At 40.9% G+C, this 20,034-nt stretch overlaps 1 protein-coding gene across 2 annotated transcripts; it reads right to left on the bottom strand.

The window, feature by feature from the left end:
* Window positions 1–45: 45 nt before the first annotated feature.
* plekhm2 (pleckstrin homology domain containing, family M (with RUN domain) member 2) lies at window positions 46–19,565 on the bottom strand. 2 transcript variants are annotated; one of them, XM_084367649.1, is made up of 20 exons: window positions 18,995–19,565; window positions 16,770–16,876; window positions 16,419–16,528; window positions 16,203–16,302; window positions 15,973–16,060; window positions 15,706–15,880; window positions 13,409–13,468; window positions 11,627–11,915; window positions 10,672–11,454; window positions 10,516–10,585; window positions 9,447–9,537; window positions 9,028–9,092; window positions 8,807–8,895; window positions 8,252–8,384; window positions 7,474–7,664; window positions 6,196–6,261; window positions 5,702–5,861; window positions 5,359–5,538; window positions 3,870–3,986; window positions 46–3,308 (listed from the first exon to the last, which is right to left on the bottom strand). In XM_084367649.1, the coding sequence occupies exons 1-20, from the start codon at window positions 19,052–19,054 to the stop codon at window positions 3,171–3,173; spliced, it is 3,072 nt and encodes a 1,023-aa protein (XP_084223775.1). In that variant the 5' UTR covers window positions 19,055–19,565; the 3' UTR covers window positions 46–3,170. The 2 variants fall into 2 exon arrangements, with proteins under 2 accessions (XP_084223775.1, XP_084223776.1); XM_084367650.1 differs by lacking the exon at window positions 13,409–13,468.
* Between the last annotated feature and the right edge of the window lie 469 nt (window positions 19,566–20,034).

Genomic DNA, 20,034 nt, shown 5'->3' with positions numbered 1-20,034 from the left:
GAAATATAGATGTTAAAAACAGAGATACTGTCCCCACAGGAGCCGATGTTTTCATTTCACTTTATTCAGTTACGCCGTCCAATCACAAAGGTTTATTTGTACATTCATTACCATTATGAACAGTATAAAACCTTATGGACATGCACGTCTTTACGTGTGAGTGTACAGTATGTTATACTTGATTAGTGCTTCTATTTACAATCCGGTAAAACTCCTAAACATAATACAAATATTACATGCAGTATACATTTATGAACAAAACCAAACAGCGCTTTTTTCACAACGCGTCACTTAGTAGATGTCATCCATCATTGGCCAGCAATGTCTCACATTCAAAACACCGCTCGAAAAGACTTTCTTTATATACACGTCATAGGCCACAACTTTTAGCAGTCAATTTTTTTATTGATAATCCAACAATCTTTTCAAGTAAGTCCAACTATTGCAACCGTACTCTCTCTGGTCAAAAAATCCTTAAGTGATCCTCTGGGGGGAGAGGACTCCAACAACACAGGCGAGTGATCCTAATTTAGAACCCACTGAATTATTTAAAGGACTTCTACATAAAAACCTTTTCCAACATGTGATACTACTGTGCAGCCTCGTCTGTGCGCGCAAAATAACATTATAATGCTGCGTGAAACATGGGAGGAACCAAAATAGAAAAAAGGGAGTTAAAAAATACTGAATTAGACAAAACAGCAGCATGTTAAAAAACAAAAAACACACACGGTGAGTCTTAAGGTTTTGGATGTGACGTACCTTTTTCACCTGAGATTAGATTTCTTTGTAAAAGAGCAGAAGATGAGTGAGACCAAGGGGCACTTAGAAAGGCTTGAAGCACTGATTAATGCTGACAATGAATTCCATACAAACACACAGTACATGAGTAAAGTAATGCACAGGGCCGGGTAATATTTTAGGGTTTGTGATACTGATGTCTAAAATGTTCTAACAATGTTTTTTTAATACCTCACTCTGCTGACTATAATCGCATTTTTCTAGAAAAACCTGCCTGATTTCCCGATTTTTAGGCACAAATCCGACAATATGATACCATTCTGTGCCACATTCAATAAAGACACCAGTATGTCTGAGGTCGATACCCAGCCATACATACAGCACATAATTGGACTTGTCTATCGAAAGAAACCGGGACAGAAACAAAGATGATTGTTTTAAGTGTTCGATGCAGTCAGCCAAATTGTACAGTGTAAGGCAACTACAAAAAGGGAAATACAGTGCTTCGTTAAGTTTAAACAAATCCCTCAAGGTTGTCAGAAAGGCGACATTGTCATTGCACTGAGAGCATTTACACTGTCATAGACAGAGCAGCAGTACTCAAATTAGTATTCATGTTATGGACAGATTGTAACACATGCACGGCCATCTACTGACTATAATTTGTAGAGGAACTAGAAAGAGTTTACAGTCTAATTCTCATTTCTTCTTCAAGTAAAGCTTTAATAATGGATGATATCACAGGCAATTTCAAAACATTAATCTGCTAAGAACAGATGCTACACTTGCTGTAGGTTGAAAGGCTTTTTAATGATTTTATATACCTCAAAAATGGACCTACACCACTAAATGATGACAAGTACACGAGGGGATGATCTAATTTAGTGGCGTGGCCAGATCTTACTGTACAGTACAGTATGATGCCACCAACCAGTGGTGCCAATACAACTTCAAATGGACTAATTCTTACCCACACTCACGGGGGAAGTACACGTCCATTAATGCAGACACGAAATTCAATATCATTAAAATGTCACCACTTAACTGAATAATTTAGTAACAATTGTTCCCACTTTCTGTAAAATGGTAATAACACAGCACAAGTTATGATATTAACACATAACCACAACTGATACCATTAAAAAAACACTAACAATGTGCAAGTCTGCATGAAAGCCTCCACTCGTCTCTGTGGAGTGGAGAAAAGGCAAGTCTGTTGCATCTCCTGATGCGTGTTTTTTTTTTTTTTTCAACATTTAAATTGGAGAGGCAAGATCTCAGAGACGATACAGGCGTGAGCATGTCATGTAACAGTGCAAGTGTTAAATATCCACGTTTTTCATATTAAGATCCTCATTCACTCAAGCTAATGTACGATGTGATGATAATAAAATGCAGAGGTTTGTCCCCTTAGACAAGCCGTCAGTGACTATGTGTTGATACTGTACAAGCGCTGTACATTTGCTCTACAACTGTACCACAGTGAGGCTTCAGTAGAACATCCTGCAACTGTTTCTGTGGAAGCAGGAAGTGGCTTTTATCGTCACACAGATGTGCGAGCTGTGCAAGCAGAGAGCATTAGTGATTTATAGTGTGCAAGGCGAGGAGTGGGAAGTTTTCCATGTTGCAAATAAGCAGCAACTGCCTCCTTCATATATGGCTTTCTCGATAAATATCACCACATTTGTTCTTTAAAGAAAACATTAATGATTCTCTCATGTCACTGTGCAGGGAAGCTTAATCCCTGCTCAGCTTCCTCACTGTGCTAAATATGTGTTTCATCATTCTACATCTTAAAGTCAAAGCTTCGGAGATTATATCTGTACATCAGTGTTCATTTTAAGATTCCCCTCTGAAGATGTTAACGTTGTTGAGACAAAATTCTCAAATTCACTTCAGCAGGACTTATTTGAATTTGTAGGTTGGTTTCAAAGTCTTCCCGTCAAACTACTGTTTGTGCGTTGTACATTTATCCATCAGCGTTTCCTACAGAGCTTTTTTCTCCCATATCGAGTACAAAATATCTCATCACATGACACCACACATTTACTTCATTCAGCGTGTTTGTTCTGCGTTGCTGCTATTTAGGACTGCTAACATCACCAGGATCAAATCAAACCTGCTGTAGTGTTCTGCTGGAGGTTCGTTTATATGATTTCTAGTGAGAATGTCTTACTGTTTTGCCAGATGCATTGCTACTTCTGCAGGGAGTTTCTCTGATTGAAACATTTCATCAGTGGATCAGAGGTGCATCACAAGCTAACGCTGTAGGACAACAACCTATTACCACATGTGATTGGTTCATTTCAGTCTTTCAGGACTCTGAACAGTTTGCAGTGACTGTGAAGCCGGAGTTACTCCATCTATCCTGGAACTATATCAGACAGTTTGACTGCGAGTCTGTCTCTGTGTGTTTTTGTGTGTGTCCGTCAGCACCAGGGTTCACGCTGGGCTCTGCCTCGGGCCAGACTGTCTGCTCTCTGCCAGGCACTATTCATCAGGGCGAGGGCCTCACCACAACGCTTCTGCACAGATGGATCCAGCACCCCTCTGTGGGGAAGGTCAACCTGTGTACAATTAGGACACACATGAGGGTTCAATCAGATGGACTGCTAATGGCAGTAGTCAGAATTAAGCTGCTGAATGTGTTAAAATGCTGATGTTTGGGGAAGTAAGTACTGAGTATTGTAATGTTACATTTTTTCTAACTCCATCAATTTTAAACATGACGGAGTGTTTACAGGTCTTGGGGAATACTACCGCATATGTGAATAAAAGCAGTATAAAGTCTCCAGAGGAGGCATGTAATCTGATAAATTGCCTCCAGTGATGTCACTGGCGAAGCTGCATTGTGGGTAGGGTAGACACCAGGCTTTGAAAAGAAAGAAGAATAGGTGGATTAAAAGGGTGACACCTCAGCTTTTGATCACTGTGCAGTGCAGTACGGAGTGACATCACTGGAGGCAATTTATCTGATCACATGCAGCTTCCTCTGGAGCCACAAAAGACTTCATACTACTTTTTTCACATATGCAGTTGAACTCCACAAGACCTGTAAACACACTTTATTTTTTAACATTGCTGACGTTTCCCTTTAAACCACTGACAACAAGAGTATATCCTCACACCTGAAAAATGGCCTTCCATGTGTTGTCTAACGCCTCCAGCAATCGATCTCTCTCCTCACAGCCACTGAAATACAAGACCCATGGAGGAAGGAACTGAGTGCGATCTGCTGCAAACTCCTACACAGTGGGGAAGCAGGGACAAAACATGAAGCATGAAGGCTTACATTAAAGACCCTAAACACAAGAGCAGTACCATATACTGGTACATAATATGCTGTACGGTTTCATAACATACAAAATAAACCTCCTCCTGCTCCGTTTTTCTCTTTATGTGTGTTTGTGACGAACAGTTACAGTGGGACAAAGGCAAAACTTAAGATACCATCAAACATTTGCGGAGACATCTGACCCCAGCTGAATGCTACTGATATCCAAGAAAGTTTGCACAGTTTCTTTGGTAGAATCTGCGGTGTGATGTATGATGTGTGTCTCGTATGTTAATGAGGGCTGAAAAATATTGTATTTACATTAGGATATCATGGACAAGCCTTTGTTTTTTTTAAACATTTTAAAAATCATCTCATTTAATAAATTCAGCACTTAACCGAAAACATTTGTGACGTTTGCATCTGGTAAATACGGAAGCCCTAAAGGGCCATGCATTCAAACATTTTATTTCCTCCGTTTTCCCGTGATAACGAGTTAATTTCATTTGTTTTCTCGAGATCTCGAGTTATTATCTCGAAATAACAACCACCGTTTTCCCGAGATAACGGGATGATTTTCTCAAGATCTCGCGATAACGAAACTTTGTTTTCCCGAGATAATAATATAATTAATTCGAGATCTCGAGATAATGACTGTGATATGATAGGCCTGAGATTATGGAGATGCCGGGACCTCGTAGCTGGTCAGCTATGTAGTTAACGACGACATCAGGCTCACTTAGATTGCGCCGCCAATATAGCTGAAGCCTTGCTAACCGTCTTTTTAGATTACGCACACTCACGTGTATATTATCTGTAATAGCAAGGCATAATGCTATTTCAGCCTGTGTCAGGCCTTGATTGTAAAGATATGTGACGTGGTGATCGACATGCTCCTGCTCCTCTGACATTGCTACACTGAATGATGTTTCCTGCAATGATTTAATATACTACACTATCGTTTTGTTTTCTCAAAATCTCAAATTGATTATATCGTAATCTCGGGAAAACAAAGTTTCGTTATCTCGAGAAAATTATCCCGTTATCTCGGTAAAACGGCAGTTGTTATTTCGAGATAATAACTTGAGATCTCGAGAAAACAAATGAAATTAACTCGTTATCACGGGAAAACGGAGGACATAAAATGTATGAATGCATGGCCCTTTAGGGCTTCCGTAGGTAAAAGCAAATAATGACATCACTTAAATCCATAGTTAAAATATCTAAAGAGTATGGCGCTGGAGACCACATGTATAAATGAATACAATAACTAAGGACTAATTTAAAAATATATATACCACATATTGGACTAATACAGATGAGTGAAACAGACAAACACTCACAATGACACAGTAATGCTTGTTGGCCTCCACGCTGACAGCAGTGACATCACAGATCTCAACGCTGCCCAGAGACCGGAAGAAGCTGGTCTGACAGTCCTGATGGCAGGTTAGCAGCTTGCGGTCTGTCACTACCAGGCAACATGGGATACATGGAGTGGGGGCCACACCCTGAGGGATGACCTGCAGGTAAGGTGGTTATAGCTTAATCATACCTTCCATATATAAATGGGACTTATATGAATCAATATTGACCTTTTATATTGAATTAAATTTAATTGTTGAGATACATGCATTATAAAAAAGTTTGCTCAACTCATGGTATATGTACTGCACATCTCCTTACCCCTTTGGAGACGGACTGGCACAGCAGCTGCATCCAGTCGGCCATGTCATGCTCATTGTTGGCGCTGAGCTCGAGCGGAGGCCGCTCTGTCAGGATGACCTGGAAGGCGTGAGGACGCTCTGTGCTGTTTGAGCGACGGCAGCCTCCACAATGTTCTCCTCTGTGGAGAAATTAGGTTTCTTTTTTGAGTTTACCGCTTTTGAACAGTACAAGGCCTCGACTGACTAACAATCTCCAGTTTAATCGGCTTTTTTCACATTTTTAAATGTCACAGTTAAAACAGCACAGGTGAAAATGTTATAATTAATATGATGGCTGAATTCCATTTAGCTGCTTCAGTATCAGGTTCCTGGTATCATACAGGTTGACTCACTGTCTTCCTGGCACACTTGACTGGAACAGAGCACCCGTTAATGTTATTAGTAACATCTGCGCTTTTCTTGTCAAGTCAAATGTGTGCTGTGAAAAAGGACGTTCAGCCAGTTGAAGCTTACCCCATAGTGACTGACAGTAGAGGTGTCCCATCGGTTCTTTCTGCATACAGGTACAGAATCCCATTGCTGCAAGAAAAAAAAGACAAATATCTATATTCACCCAATCTGAAGCTTTTTTACATTAATATATTATTTCATATGATATTTGTAATACATTGTAATCTTTAAAGCCTTTGAAAGCATCTGACATGATGCCAATGCCAGTAGCAGAACTGTTCTAAACCAATTTTCTGGCATGCCTTCTAAGGACCACCAGTGTGTTTTTTAGGTTCTTAGCATTGGCTGTATTATCTAGCAGTGTGGGAGGACACAAGGAGTATCATCGTTTGGTTCATGAACTCTGCCTGGTTAGTACCAAGTTTCAGGTTCCCTGCTTGAGAGCAACAACTCTTTCAGAGAGGATTTCTCCATCTGCAACAAGTTTACAGAGTATTTCTCCTCCTCTGCTGGTCAAGTCTCTTTGCAGTACTGATGTTGTTTGTGACACTAAGCGACATAATATGAACTGGGAGCAATTTGTGCATGTGTCTTTTAGCCAATACTGTGTGACGGTATCTATTTCAACCTGACGGTGAGCATGTCATGTCAACCAGTGCTTATAAGAAAACATGACAAACATCCATTCTAGTATTATAGTACTAGGTTATATTGTTTATAATCTAATTTTATAAATGTAATGTTAACAGCTTTAACAACAATTCTATTGACTAGCTGATCTAATTGTTGGCATATATGATTGGCCACTACAGAGTGATGTTGGGTAGCGTTTCTCCAACCTTCCTTGTTATTGCAACAGGAAAGACCATTGCCAAAAAGCAGCCAGCCCCCACACTGTGTTTTATATTACACACCGTGTTCCTCTGGGCACACTGGCAGGCCCCCCTGCTGGTTACAGCTAAGGCTCTCAGTATTACTGGCAACAGCAGAAGGCGAGAGGAGTCGAAGGAACTATCACTTCCAATATTTTTGGCATTTTTCATTTTTCAAAGTAAAGTGTGAAGTACTGAAGTAAATACTGGGGATTATAGTAAACATGATGTACATTTTTAACACTCAAAATAGTTTTTTTTCAGGATTACAATATGCTAGATGTTTAAAGTGTAATAAATATTACATACAGTGGTAATAAACGTGAACACTTATTGGCGTATGTCTGAAGGAAAGAAACCTTCCCTTGTTAATACACAATGTGGGAATGTTAATCTCAGTTGTAGTGTGTTTAATGGAACATATCAATATCAGTTGAAAGGAGTACTGTTGTGTACAACCTGTCCATACCTGAGGATGAGGTAGCAGCTTTTCCACAGCTCTTTACCCAGGTAGGTGGTTCCTGCCCGGTACTGCACAGTCCCCTCCTTGGTGCTGGAAGGTGCTCCAAACTTTGGTGGGCCACTCTGGGGTGACAGAGCCATGTCCATAGGATCCTCCCAGTGGACCAGTGAATACAGCTGGATAGATACTTCTGATACCTGGAGAAACAGCCGAACATTAGTTTATCACTGCTTTGAAAGTCAGCCAAAGAATAGGAGTGGTAAATAGAACCTTATAAAAAGGGGCTTTTAAGTCCATGTTTAACTATACATTACTGCTAACCACTTTCTGAAGCATATTTTTCCATTCATAAAAAACATGAAAGTTGATTAGCAAACACTTGAGTTCAGTATTTATCAGTTATCTTGTTGTTGCATTGTGATACAGTCCAGAAAATAAAATAAAATATATTTTTCTTGTGTCATTTTAACTGGCTTTGGGCCAAATGCAACAAAATAATGCATTGCAAAAAAACGTTTTACATCTTTGAGCGTTGCAGTTCGACGCACAAAGCTATTAATTGTGATAAACGTCTTGTGTTACAGATTTCTCTAAAGTTTTCTATTCATGCAGTTTATTGTCCAGTCCGAGGCAGGACTTCTGGTAAAGAAAACAATATATAAAGCCCTGGTTACAGTAATATTTTGTAATTTTGTCTTATGATTAGTGGTTGATTAGTTACATGTATGAACAGACCTGTAATGGAGAGCTACTACTGTATATGTGAAGTTTAACAATGGTTTACCTCACACTGAGATTCCTGGGAGATGAACTTAGTAAGAGCCAGTTTTTCCATGGTGGCATCAGTCAGAACAGAGGGGTAAGGAGGCTCACGACAACCTTTCACCATGGCTGACTTGAGAACAGTCAAGAACCACCTGTAAGTGAAAAGATGGATTGGATAAGGTCAGAGGAGAGACCAACAATCACCCATTCCTGTATGGATTAAAGTCAATTTTCATGACACATAAGACCACAGATATACACATGCAAGAATAAGTGACACTGGAGGACAATACAGTTGGCTATTCAGAGCCTTTGAGAGCCTTCTAACAAAAGAGTTTGGGAATAATAAGTTGTTGTTGACCAATAATTTTCTGCTTTACGCCACATTAAATTAAGAACATTTTAGAGCAGGAAAGACTGGCTATCTCTGCAAGAAAGCAGTCGCACTGTTACTGTAGTCAAACAAGCTTGCTGGGGGTTAATACAAAAATGCAGTAGTTGTGAATGCCCTATGATTCATTATGTAGTCAGAGTATTACGAAATACAAGGCACAAATGTGACAGGTACACTCACAAGGTAAGAGAGGCGTCAGCTGTGTCCAACAGGAACTTTCTTCGTCTGTTGGTACAAACCACCGTCACTGTCTGTTGGTCGAGGCCCACCTAAAGGATGACAGCATTAAGACTAATACATCAGACACAAAACCACACGGCTCAGAAATATCATGTCATAAACTCAATATGAATCAGATAAATGAGAGAAAATGGAAAATCCTTGTTGTGCAGGACACTCACTGAAAGATAGTCCAGCTCATTATAGGACACAGCCTCTTCTACGAAGTATGGCTTCTCTGCTGCACCTGTGGAGGAAAACCAATGTACAACCAACACATGCAGTGAGAACACGTTAATATAATGTGCTTTCTGCCGACAGAATAACCTTTTTTAAATGTGTTCCCCACTTCCTGAAAATAAATTGTGTAGATCTTAAGGGACGATTACAATGGAAGAAACTCTTAGAGGACCAAAAAAACAGTTATGTGTCAGGCTCTAACCTGAAGGAAAGGAAATGAAAAGATCAATGCTCCTTTCCCCTGTATAAAAATGTATTGGGACTCCCAATACAAATTTCAGCATGTTCCAACTTACGAGTTGTACTGTTCATGCTTTATTACCAAATGAAGCCAATGCATGCTGACCTTTTAGTCACTTACCCTTTCTCAGCAGGTAGATGTAACAGTCAGTCAGCAGCAGGTAAAGGGGCTGCAGGTCTCCCTCCATATGACCTGTACTCATTCTCACCATCTGAAGACAGAAGACACAGTGACCTCCATATTCACAATCTGTCTCAAATGATTCTGTTCGACGGTGATGGGTTCTGACATTTGAATAACAGACTGTAGCACAGGGCAGGGTTCCTACAGCTTTTAAAGAGGAAAATTCAAGCACTAAAAATTGCAACATAATACCTAATATATACCCACAGTTATTAGTTGTCTTTTAACCAGTTGTTTATGAAAGCTTTTCTGATCATGATTATTTAATTCTTGCTAATCTCAAACCCAGGATTAAACAAAGATATGGTAATGGGATCATTTTATTTCAAAGAGAAGAAGATTTCCGATAAAACACCTGATTATGTTGAAAATCAAGCAATTTTCAAGGAGTTATTTCTCATTCAAGAATATTCCTAACTTTGAAAAAGGGTAGAAAATTGAGCATTTCCAAACTTTGTATGTAACCTCATGGTGTTGCTACAAATATAGCCGTTAACAGAGCATAGCAAGTGTTATTTTGTAAACATATGGTCCATCACTAGCTGTTGGTTTTCATCATCTATTACAAACCAATGCATTCTGTTTTTACTTGATGCTTATATAATCATTTTAAAGGTAAAGGTGTTTCATGCAAAGTGTGACTCAGTTTCTGTGTTTGAAAATACTAAAACCAGACAAATAACTTACGACAGCCTCAGTAAAACCAGTAAGGAGGCAGTTGACAAACTGAGCCTTGCAACATTTCCACTGAACAACAGTCTCCAAACCACTTCTTCAATGTCAAAATTTGTCAAACAACACCACAACCATGGAATGTGGAAGAGAATTACTTTTCAAGACAATCAAATTAATTTCTATTTCTGCCTGTTACATGCCATGACCTCACTGTACTGTCTAGACTTTATCATTCTGTTGTAAATGTTACAGCTGAGCACATACAGGTTGACAATTTCTCAAGAATTTAACCTCTTTCGAAACAATTAAAGAGTGAGTCGTCTCGTTTCACCTTGAAGAGCTGCTCCTCGTTCTCTCTGAATACATGAATCATGAGAAGAAGCAAGTGATTGTTGTCCACCCTGAAATATGAATAATAAACAATATTAGACACACTTCAAACATCTTAACAATGACAAACAACTCACTTTTTCCAGAAACTCCTTACTTAAACTCTGCAGGATGAGAGCTCTCAGAGGGACTCTCTTGGAGTTCTTCTGCTTCTTCAGTAATCATATTCTTATCCTCTCCTCCTTCTGTGTCTTCCTCCCCGGTCATCACGTCTGGCTCCTGTCGTGCTGTCGCTTTTGCCTCTCCTTCATCTTCAAGGCCACCTGAAAGAGTCTGTGACTGGCTAAGCTTTGTAGAGTCATAGTGGCCACCACCCGAGGGAGTAGAGTCTGGACTGAAGGAGGTAAAGCAGCATACGTCTGCAGGCGCAGGAGAGGCCGGCAGGAAGTCAGGGCTGGCAAGAGGGGAGAGAGACGTCTCTCCTGGGGCTCGGTCAGGTGGCTCGCCCCCTGAATCCTCTCGAAAGGGCTGCTGTGCAGGAGGCTCGTGGCCCTTGTTGCAGCCTTTGTTGTTTTTCTCCTCTGGGTGCTCCCAGGCCTCCTCCCTATCCAGAGCCCCGTTGAGCCGGTCTATGACATCGCGGAGGGGTTGGCCCACAGTGTCCATGGAGGTGTCGGTCATCTCTGGGAGCCGCAGGAGGCCTTCTACTCCATCCTCATCTCCTTCCTCCACGACCTCTGATCCCACCCTGCTTCTCCTCAACTCTCCCTCAGCATCCAGATGAATCACAGTGCCGTTTAATGAATCTACGTCCTCCGAGGACAGGAAGCTGTTGTCTACTTCGATGTGCTCGGAGGAGACAGAGTTATGGATGCTGCTGATGGAGTCTGTGGAGCCCTTCCCTCGTCGCTTCTTGGCTGGTTTCCTTCGTCTAGCCATCCTAGAGGAGTGGAGTGGTTAGTGGTTCCTCCGTTGTAATACAGTTTGACTAACAGACTACACTAACAGATTTAGAAAACCAAGTGGTGGCAATAATCTAGAACTTGATACTGCACAGGAACCCTGTTGAATGTGAGCCTACAAGATCGAAACTGAAGCTGTAGCTTCTGTACCTGATAACCTCCAACTCGTTGTTGGCATTCTCCATGTCGTCTCCAATGATGGTGACATTGTAGCGGCTGGCCACATGAACCGGCGTGACGTCAGCTGAGGTGTTGGTAGTGTTGGTGTCTGAGTCCTCATTGAAGGGGTTGTGTCTGGACGTGGGGCTGTGTGGAGAAGGATGAGCCCCCACCTTCACCTTGACAGTGCCCACAGAGAGGACCACTGTGTCGCTGATGACTGTCTGGGGATCAGAGCCACTGGATCGTGGGCAGCTTGCCTGGTCGGTCAGGTCACCCTCTAACACGAAAATCAAAGGCTTGGAATTAATATAAAAAGTCTCAGTCACACACATTCAGTTCTGTAAGAAATACACTGAATTTTTGGGACTGTTTCGTCACTAAGGTGACTGATACACATCAGTCAAATAGCTTTACTAAAAAAAAACAACAAGAGTTGTTTCTGTTCACTCATATTCTGGAAGTTGGTTTTGTTTTCATCACCAATGGAAAGAGACAATTTCACAAAAACTTAGTGTATTTCTTCATCAGTATTACACACAAATACATGTTAGGGGCGGCAGTGCTGTTTGTAGTTCGTTGGCAGGCTCAGAGAGGCACGAAACGAGATGCAGGAGACATCAGGTAGGTACACAGGCAGCAGCTTTCTCTGCAGTGGCACAGGCCTAAGTCAAACATTACTTCTGCAGCTAGAGATGGGTCACATTTAACCAATATTCATATAATATACTTTGCAGGAATCAGAGGTATTTTTTATGTACTATGCATCATTAGTGGACTAAACAGGATTTCTTTTGCAAATTAAAATTCAGACCTCGAAAGGAATAGTCAACCATGAGTCGACAGGCATTTGCATGTTCCATGTGCGCATAGAAGCTTACAGCAAACAGATGCTGTATTGATATCAAAACAATATGCACTCACACTGCAGTTTGAGCTGAACCTAGGCCAGTGCCACACATCGCACAAGAAGAGAGGACATTACAAATAAAACGTTACACCAGACAAACATATAACATAATGTAATGTAGACAGACTGGACGAGGTGAGTACCAGTTACATCAGGCGTTTGTCTTGCTGTGGTAAATAATAAGGCAGAGTGAGCATTAGGATCTTTGCCCAGATGAGTTACACATGCAGAACATGACAGAGGACAGTTCCATATACCCACCCAAACACTGAATTCCCCGGAGAACCAAAGCAGCATGTTTCTTCCCAAACTTACCTGTCAACTTGTTATGTAAGATGACACCTTGTTCATTTACTTAGTTTGTTAATTTAGCCTCTAAAATTACCATTAAGGAAAAGCTTTACTAAACATGTACGTTCACTGACACATTTTGCTCAGTTAGATAAACCTTCATGTCTCATAGGTAGGTTTAAGAGCCGGTAAACATTACCTTCTCCTATACTGGTTGACATGATGTTGGTTTATACAACGATGAATTAAGTTACAGGCTTCAAATTTAATGTTCATTAAATTCAGTAACCCAGTAATCATAGTCATCAGGTTGCAAGCAACTTCAGAACCAAACCCACATGCCTTTAAACTGAATCCATTCCCAAAAGTCAAAGCACATTTACTTCAATCGCTTTGATTAGTTGTCTTTGGCACCAGCTGGCTATATTTTACATATCAACATGTCTAATTACTGGCTAGAGCACCCAGCATGCATTAAGCACAAACTGTGGCATGGCCATGCCAGAGAGGAGGGAGGGAGTGAGGGAAGTATGGAAAAGCAGGGGGGGGGGGGGTGTTGACCAATGTCCCACCTTCCCAGTCTGCACTTGGCAATGACTGCAACACGGGGAAGATGTCACCGAAATCATAATCTAAAAAAAGGAGGGATAACATTCAACATTAGAGAGAGATGGAGTGGAGAGAGGAGAGTGAGACAATGGCACAGAAACAGAAACATAATGTGACATGGTATATATGAAATAACAGAGGCCATGGGGCAAAAAAAAATGACAAATGGGAAGTAAAACAGGGAAACTGACTCAGTACTTTGTGGAAAGCGATGGGGAAAGCATTCACTGAGCGCTGCAATCACCACAGGGAGAACATTCTGTAACCATGAGCCTCTGCACGCCAAGTGATCCATTTGATAAAATGCACTGATCGCCATGATCAATCCAACTTCTGCTTCAACATGCCATTAGCCTGACATCACTTTATGAATTTCTCCCAAAGCATTAGAGAGTGCACCTCACAACGTGCGTTTTCAGCAGGGGCTGATCAAATCAAAAAGCCAAAATAAAAACTGCCATTCAGTGTCATAATAATAATAATAAGAAGAACAACAACAACAACAGCAGTTGACCAGAAACTAAATATTTGATGGGGCTAATTTAAAGGGGAGTGACACTGATCGGCCAATAATGACTCAGAATTAAAATCCAGTAAGTATACAGTGGGTACCAAAGGATTGTAAAAGCAGTTAGTCTGTATAACATAGGGAATCACTGCTGATAAAGTGAAGCAAGGGATCAAACTAAATAGGGCTTTTAGAAAATCTGTGCTGCTTCCTAGGGATGTCCCGAGCCAATCCTAAGGATCAGTGTCAGGGCTCGTCTGGGGCGCATGTTAATGGATCGGTATGGGCTAAAATAAAGCAGATGAAAATGCAATCAAATCCTCCTGTTTTTTGCACCACATCCTGCTAGTGTCGCAACACACTGCTCTCTTTAATGACAGCCGGCCTCTACACTGTGAACATTTCACTCCATGTGCAAGTAAAAATCAGAGTGTGTGAATGGAAAAAATGATTTGGTCACATCAGTGATTGACTCTGTTTTGATGCTCGGGTTGTCAAAATACCTGTTGCTAAGATCTGACTGTAACAGATTCTATCACTACTCCTTATTTAGCAAAGAGCAGTGGACAAAAACATTTAGCTAGCAGCTTCTCGTTTTTAGCCAGTGCTTTTGTTGATCCAGAATTAAACTTGGCTGTTGTTGGATTTGTGTGGTCTCTGCAAGCTGGTGATTGTACTCTTCCAAAGAATGTTTATGAGGTAAAAGCAGCATTAAAACCTCTGCACTGTACAACCGTTGAATGTATCTGTCGTCCCAACAACTCCAACAGAGTGATACTTCTTCTTTCTGACTCATAGTGTTGGGTCCAAACCAGGGGGCATTACCTCAGTTTAACATTTGCTAGTATTTTACATGACAGTTTGATAATAATATGGAAATAGTGGGGTAATAGCTTAATAATAAAGAGGTAATAATCAAGTAGTACCGCCTTATTACCAAAGTAATAAGCAGGTGATAGTATGGTATCAACAATGGGAATATCTGGGTAATATTAGAGTGATAGTTATGTAAAAGTGTAGTAAGGGCCCAGAAAATAATAATAAGGTAATAGGTAACAATAGGGGAAACACATTTAAAGATAGCAATGAGGCAAAACTATTTAGTAGTTTAATCTAGTATAGTACTATTTTGGTAACAATATGGCAACCTCCTAACCATTAATGGTCATAACAGGGTAAATTGGTAATCTGGTGCCAATAATGGGGCAATGACCTGATAATAATGAGTTAATATCAGTTGATATTTTTACAGTATTATAGGCTAATATCCACATAATACCTTCAAACTCACATGAAAACTCCTGGAAGTCAAAACTGCTAATTACCATATTGTAAAGGCTAAAATCATCCTTACTCATCTTCCAAACACACCCCTTTTGCTTCATGGTAATACTGTACTGTACTTGTGGTTGTTTCTTTGTAATAACCGTGAATCAAGGCTGCAACATGCTAAACTACCCATTCCTATCAACTATTACCTTGCTATTATGGAGCTGTAATGTTAAGTTCTACCTCACTTTTTCCATATTGTATCAATAATTTACATTCATCAGCTTTACAGTTCTTAATCAGGACTTTTAGTATGTGGATCAAGAAGCTCATGAAAAAAATACAGGCCAGACTTGGAAGGCTACAGCTGTTATTTCAATGAGTCAGATCAGAGTTATCAGAGTCTTTTTTACAATTTTAGGTTTCAAATCAGACTAGATATTAAAGGACTTGGATCGGGATCAGGACATCCCTACTTCTTACCTTCACTTGAGGGGGCTATGGCACTGTCATCCCACTCCAGGTTGGTGGAGGTGAGGGAGGTGAAGGAGTGAAGGGACAAGCTGTCTGAGCTGGGTAGCCTTTCCTCAAAGTCCAGGAGGTTATGGGGTTTGTAGTATTCTGGCATGTAGGGGGCCACGTCCAGATAGGGAACATCCTGAATAAGATGACCGGACAGAAATGTTACAGACATGCAGCTCACATTAAGGAGATTCATTTCTATCGATATTGTGAGTAATATTAGCTAACCAGCTCCAGGTCAAAGCGGATGAACTCCAGACCGGACACCAACGTGAGGAAGAGTGTGAGGTGGTCATGGCTGCAGACCAATGCGTTCCTAGCAGAGAAGAATTCAGCTGTCAATTACCACAAAAATACTGTTCTCCAGCATAACAACAACAGACAGTAACTCCTGAAATGCAATATAACTTCCGCTTGTTACATAGCATCAATATGTGAGGACAGATCAGATGACTTACTTGAAATAATACTTGTGGAGCAAGGCCTGGTTCTCCTGGAACAGGCGTAGATAGCTCTCTAAAGAGCTCTCACTTAGTGCCAGGTACAACCATGCACGACCTGCACAGGAAAGAGAAGAGTTCTTTACTCTGCATATAACCCACTGAATGATGAACTTGTACTTTACTGAACTGAACATTGTGAGTGTGTTTGACTGTGTGAAAGAGATGTCTCACTTCGACCAAGGTTGGTTGCTATGTGCTGAAGCTCATCTATCTGTCGGACGGCCTCTCTCCTGGTGAAGTGAAGGACCAGGACCCAGTAGCCGGAGGAGATGTCCTGCAGTCTGCAAAGGAGAAAACAGTCAATAATATCACATACATGAGGCCTAAAGGGCACAACTACATTTCACAGAAATTTAACAGTATTATACTGCAAAGTATCAACACAGTTAGTTGTAGCTTGAGTCTAAGAGCTGTCAAAAGTGCCCAATGCATGAGTAATGGGATTTATAACATGCTAACAAAACCAAAACAGATATCTGTTTGCCCTATGTACCTTTACTAAAATGTACTTAAGCCTCTTACCCATATAGCAGAGCATGGTCAAGGTGTTCACAGAGGCGCTGCAGGACCCGGTCGTGGTTTCGGATGGCTGGAGTCTCATCTTCACAGGCCGCAAAGTAACTCTGCAACTGTGGAGAGAGACATGGTTTCTCTGCTGTTTGTTCTGCTGGGCAAAGGCACATTTGAACTCAAATTCCTGTAACAAAGTTGCTACTGTTTCTCCTTCAAAAATATGATTGTATTTCAGTTATCATAAAGGACAGATCTCTAAAATGATACCTATGAAGATATCTTTTTTCCGAGCAGTTAGATTCATTAGGACTGGCTGACATAGGCACATTGATCTGATCTTTTAATTATTTATGTTGCATATACCTGAATCCAGCTGCAGTTACAAACTTTGGTTGCAATTTAATGTTTGTGCAGGACACAGTGTATGGGTAGCTCTAGTAGGTCATCATCCAAGACTGTTCGGTCAACCTGACATGTTAGATTGCTCTGTAGGAAGTTGGTGAAAGAGCTTTCGAAAGCATGCCACACTGGCAATTACGAAAGTGCTTTAATGCAAACAAGCCAAGCAGTAGAGCTCTTTTTTGTCCATAATGGATTTCTACCCTGATCATAAGTCATCATATCAATAGGGAATAAAAGCTCATGATGCCCAAGGTTTAGGGAAAGTACAGCGGGACAATGATCCTACAGTGAAACACACAGTCAAAAGAATGAGGAATTTACTGTCAAGCAGTGGAATGCCTCTGACCTAAATCCAACCAAGCATGTGTTTAATTGCTGTGACTCCAATGTGTGGGGCTACTCCTTGTGTTGCAGTTTCACTGATGAAGACATGTAATGAAAGCCATGAAACAAGCAGTTAGTGGAGCTTGCTGCAGCAACATGGCTGACAGAGTATCACCACGGAAGATACCAAGTGACCGCTGATGTCTGTGGGTTCAAGACGCAAGCCAGTGGGGATACAGTTGCACAGAATATGCAACCAAGTTGTTTTTGTTCCTTCAATTTAAGGAACTATATGTTAAAACAGCCCAACTGTTCATGTGATGTGGGTGAAATTAATAATGCCAAAGGTGCCACTTTCATTGTTAATGTCACTGTTTACTTCCAAATCCAATGTGCTGGTGAACAGAGCAAAAAAACTCTGAATGACCTAAACTGTGACTGTCTTATTAGATTATAATGATTTACAAGGATCAATTTTAAATGCAGGGAGCTTCACTGAGAAGTGCCATCTCCAAAGTCCACCATCCTACAGTGACCTGCAGAACCCTCTTGAACTTAATCCCAATTAATAGTGTTGAAACACTGAGGCATGGCCAACCCAAGTGTAGGTCAGAGTACCTTTGAAGATTGGGACCCAAAGAAAGAGAATTTATACCTTGTGACCATTTTCACATGACTAAGCAATGTTTGCCCAAGGTAAACACTGTACACTCTCTTGGATGCTGGAGGCAAAAACCATTTCATGAGCAGCTTTACAGATCTACAGTAAGGAGATAAACAGGGTAGCTGGACTACAAATGTAGTTAAATGTGGATTAAGGAAGTAAGACACAGTACTGGCCTCACTGCATTACACATCAATATGGGGCTTTGTAATGCAATCATCTGATTATGTTACTCCTGATGAGACATAATTGAGAGAAAGACAGATGAGAGAGCTAATGCATAATAAAAATGTGAATGTTTCTGGCAAGTGAATGTACAAATATGCAAGGAGAGGAGGGAGAAGATGCAGTGCTGTCTGTCAGGTTGTGAGAAAGGCAGTTTCACAACACCAGGCATAGTTGGGAACAAAAAATCTCAAATGTTTCATAAGTTGAATGAAATTGTGAGCAGAGATCTGTGGGCTAACCCTCATGTTATGAATATGTGTCCGCGGTGTGGCTGCAGGTATGTTTACAACACATGCGGCACTGCGGTGAGCAAACACAGGGGGGCTTGGTGCCACTGTTGTTCAGAAACTAGAACATGACAACCGAGATCTGAGGCTGTAAACATGAAGGTGAATTGAGGAATTATAGGGAATAGTTCACATGTTGTTTGCTTGCATCAGTGAGGGCAAGGCCCTTCCATGACAGCGAGCTGATAATGTCCCCCCCGACTTGAAAGTTACCCTCTTGGGCAGACAAAAGATGACCTCACGTTAGCTAATTCAGTAATTCAAGCATGTGAAAATAGTTGAATTCTGTGACAATATCTAAGTGTGCTGACAAACTGGACATCGCTTACCTTCTTGACAGACAGGGAGATGTTTTCCAGTATGCGATCCTTCACTTTCAGTTGATCCATCACTGGTCTGTTGGCAGCTCACAGCAGTCTGTCAGCTGACTCCTTAAGCACAGCTCTTGTTTTGCTAAAGCTAACGCCGCCCGTCTTAGCTAGCTAACATTATCTTCCCTCCAATGCAGCAGACTGACAAACTAACAAAAAGCCGTGGCTGTCAGTTGTATACATTGAATTTGAAAGCACCGCTAGTTCACACCAATTCTGTCATTGGCAAGAAAGCGGCACGGTAACCTAAGTCAACCTCTGTCAACGGATCCGTTTAGCCAAGTGTTGCCTAGCTTCGCGTTAGCCACTTGACTTTTTCAACGCTAGTCTCAGACTGACCGGGGGTGGCTGCAAGTTTTAGAGTCCGACCAAGGATAACTTTTAGCAGCAATTTTGTTTATCATACTGTCTGTTTCATTCCTTTGTCTACCTATTGAGACCTACTTTAAGTTAACTTTAGCCTTCATAGCCAATTATAAAGTCACGGGTGTCCAGGTTACTTTTCGTTCTACCACTATTCTGATCTTAACTCCCATTGTCAGTGGGTTACGTCACCACTAGCAGTACGCCTTACTAACGCGGGGGAGGACTGTAGGAGCCGAACAGCGTTCAAAACTTTGACAATTAAAAGTGCTTTTGCTTGGTTTTGCGCACAAACAGAATTTATTGTAATTTATTACTTAATTTTGGAAAATCAGATCTAACTCCTGAATTCGGCGTACAGACCACGGTTTAACTTAATCATAAATAAGTCTTTTTGAATTTTATCACACCAAGGTTCACACTGTCCATCTCATTAGGTCACTGCATGCTCCAGTCTAACGACATAGTTAGTATTATAATAAGTTGTCTTGTTGCATCAGATATACAGGTTTCGCCTTTTGCGAATCAGCAGCAGCTTTTACATCAGAGATCAAGATGTACATCAATTGATTTTTTTTTTAAACAAACTCCTTCGTTTTCAAACAAACTGACTAAAAAAAAAATAACACAATTTC

This window comes from Pagrus pagrus (genome assembly GCF_965226575.1).
Source record: "Pagrus pagrus genome assembly, chromosome: 11".
NCBI classification, from domain to species: domain Eukaryota; kingdom Metazoa; phylum Chordata; class Actinopteri; order Spariformes; family Sparidae; genus Pagrus; species Pagrus pagrus.
This window is presented reverse-complemented; position numbering and strand designations above follow the sequence as displayed.

Excerpts from the sequence above, each read along its gene's own strand:
- plekhm2 (XM_084367649.1), bottom strand. The coding sequence starts at position 19,054 with ATGGATCAACTGAAAGTGAAGGATCGCATACTGGAAAACATCTCCCTG. Across the intron at positions 9,093-9,446 it reads CATCTACCTGCTGAGAAAGG|GTGCAGCAGAGAAGCCATAC; the intron begins GTAAGTGACTAA and ends TTTCCTCCACAG. Across the intron at positions 5,862-6,195 it reads CTACTGTCAGTCACTATGGG|AGGAGAACATTGTGGAGGCT; the intron begins GTAAGCTTCAAC and ends ATTTCTCCACAG.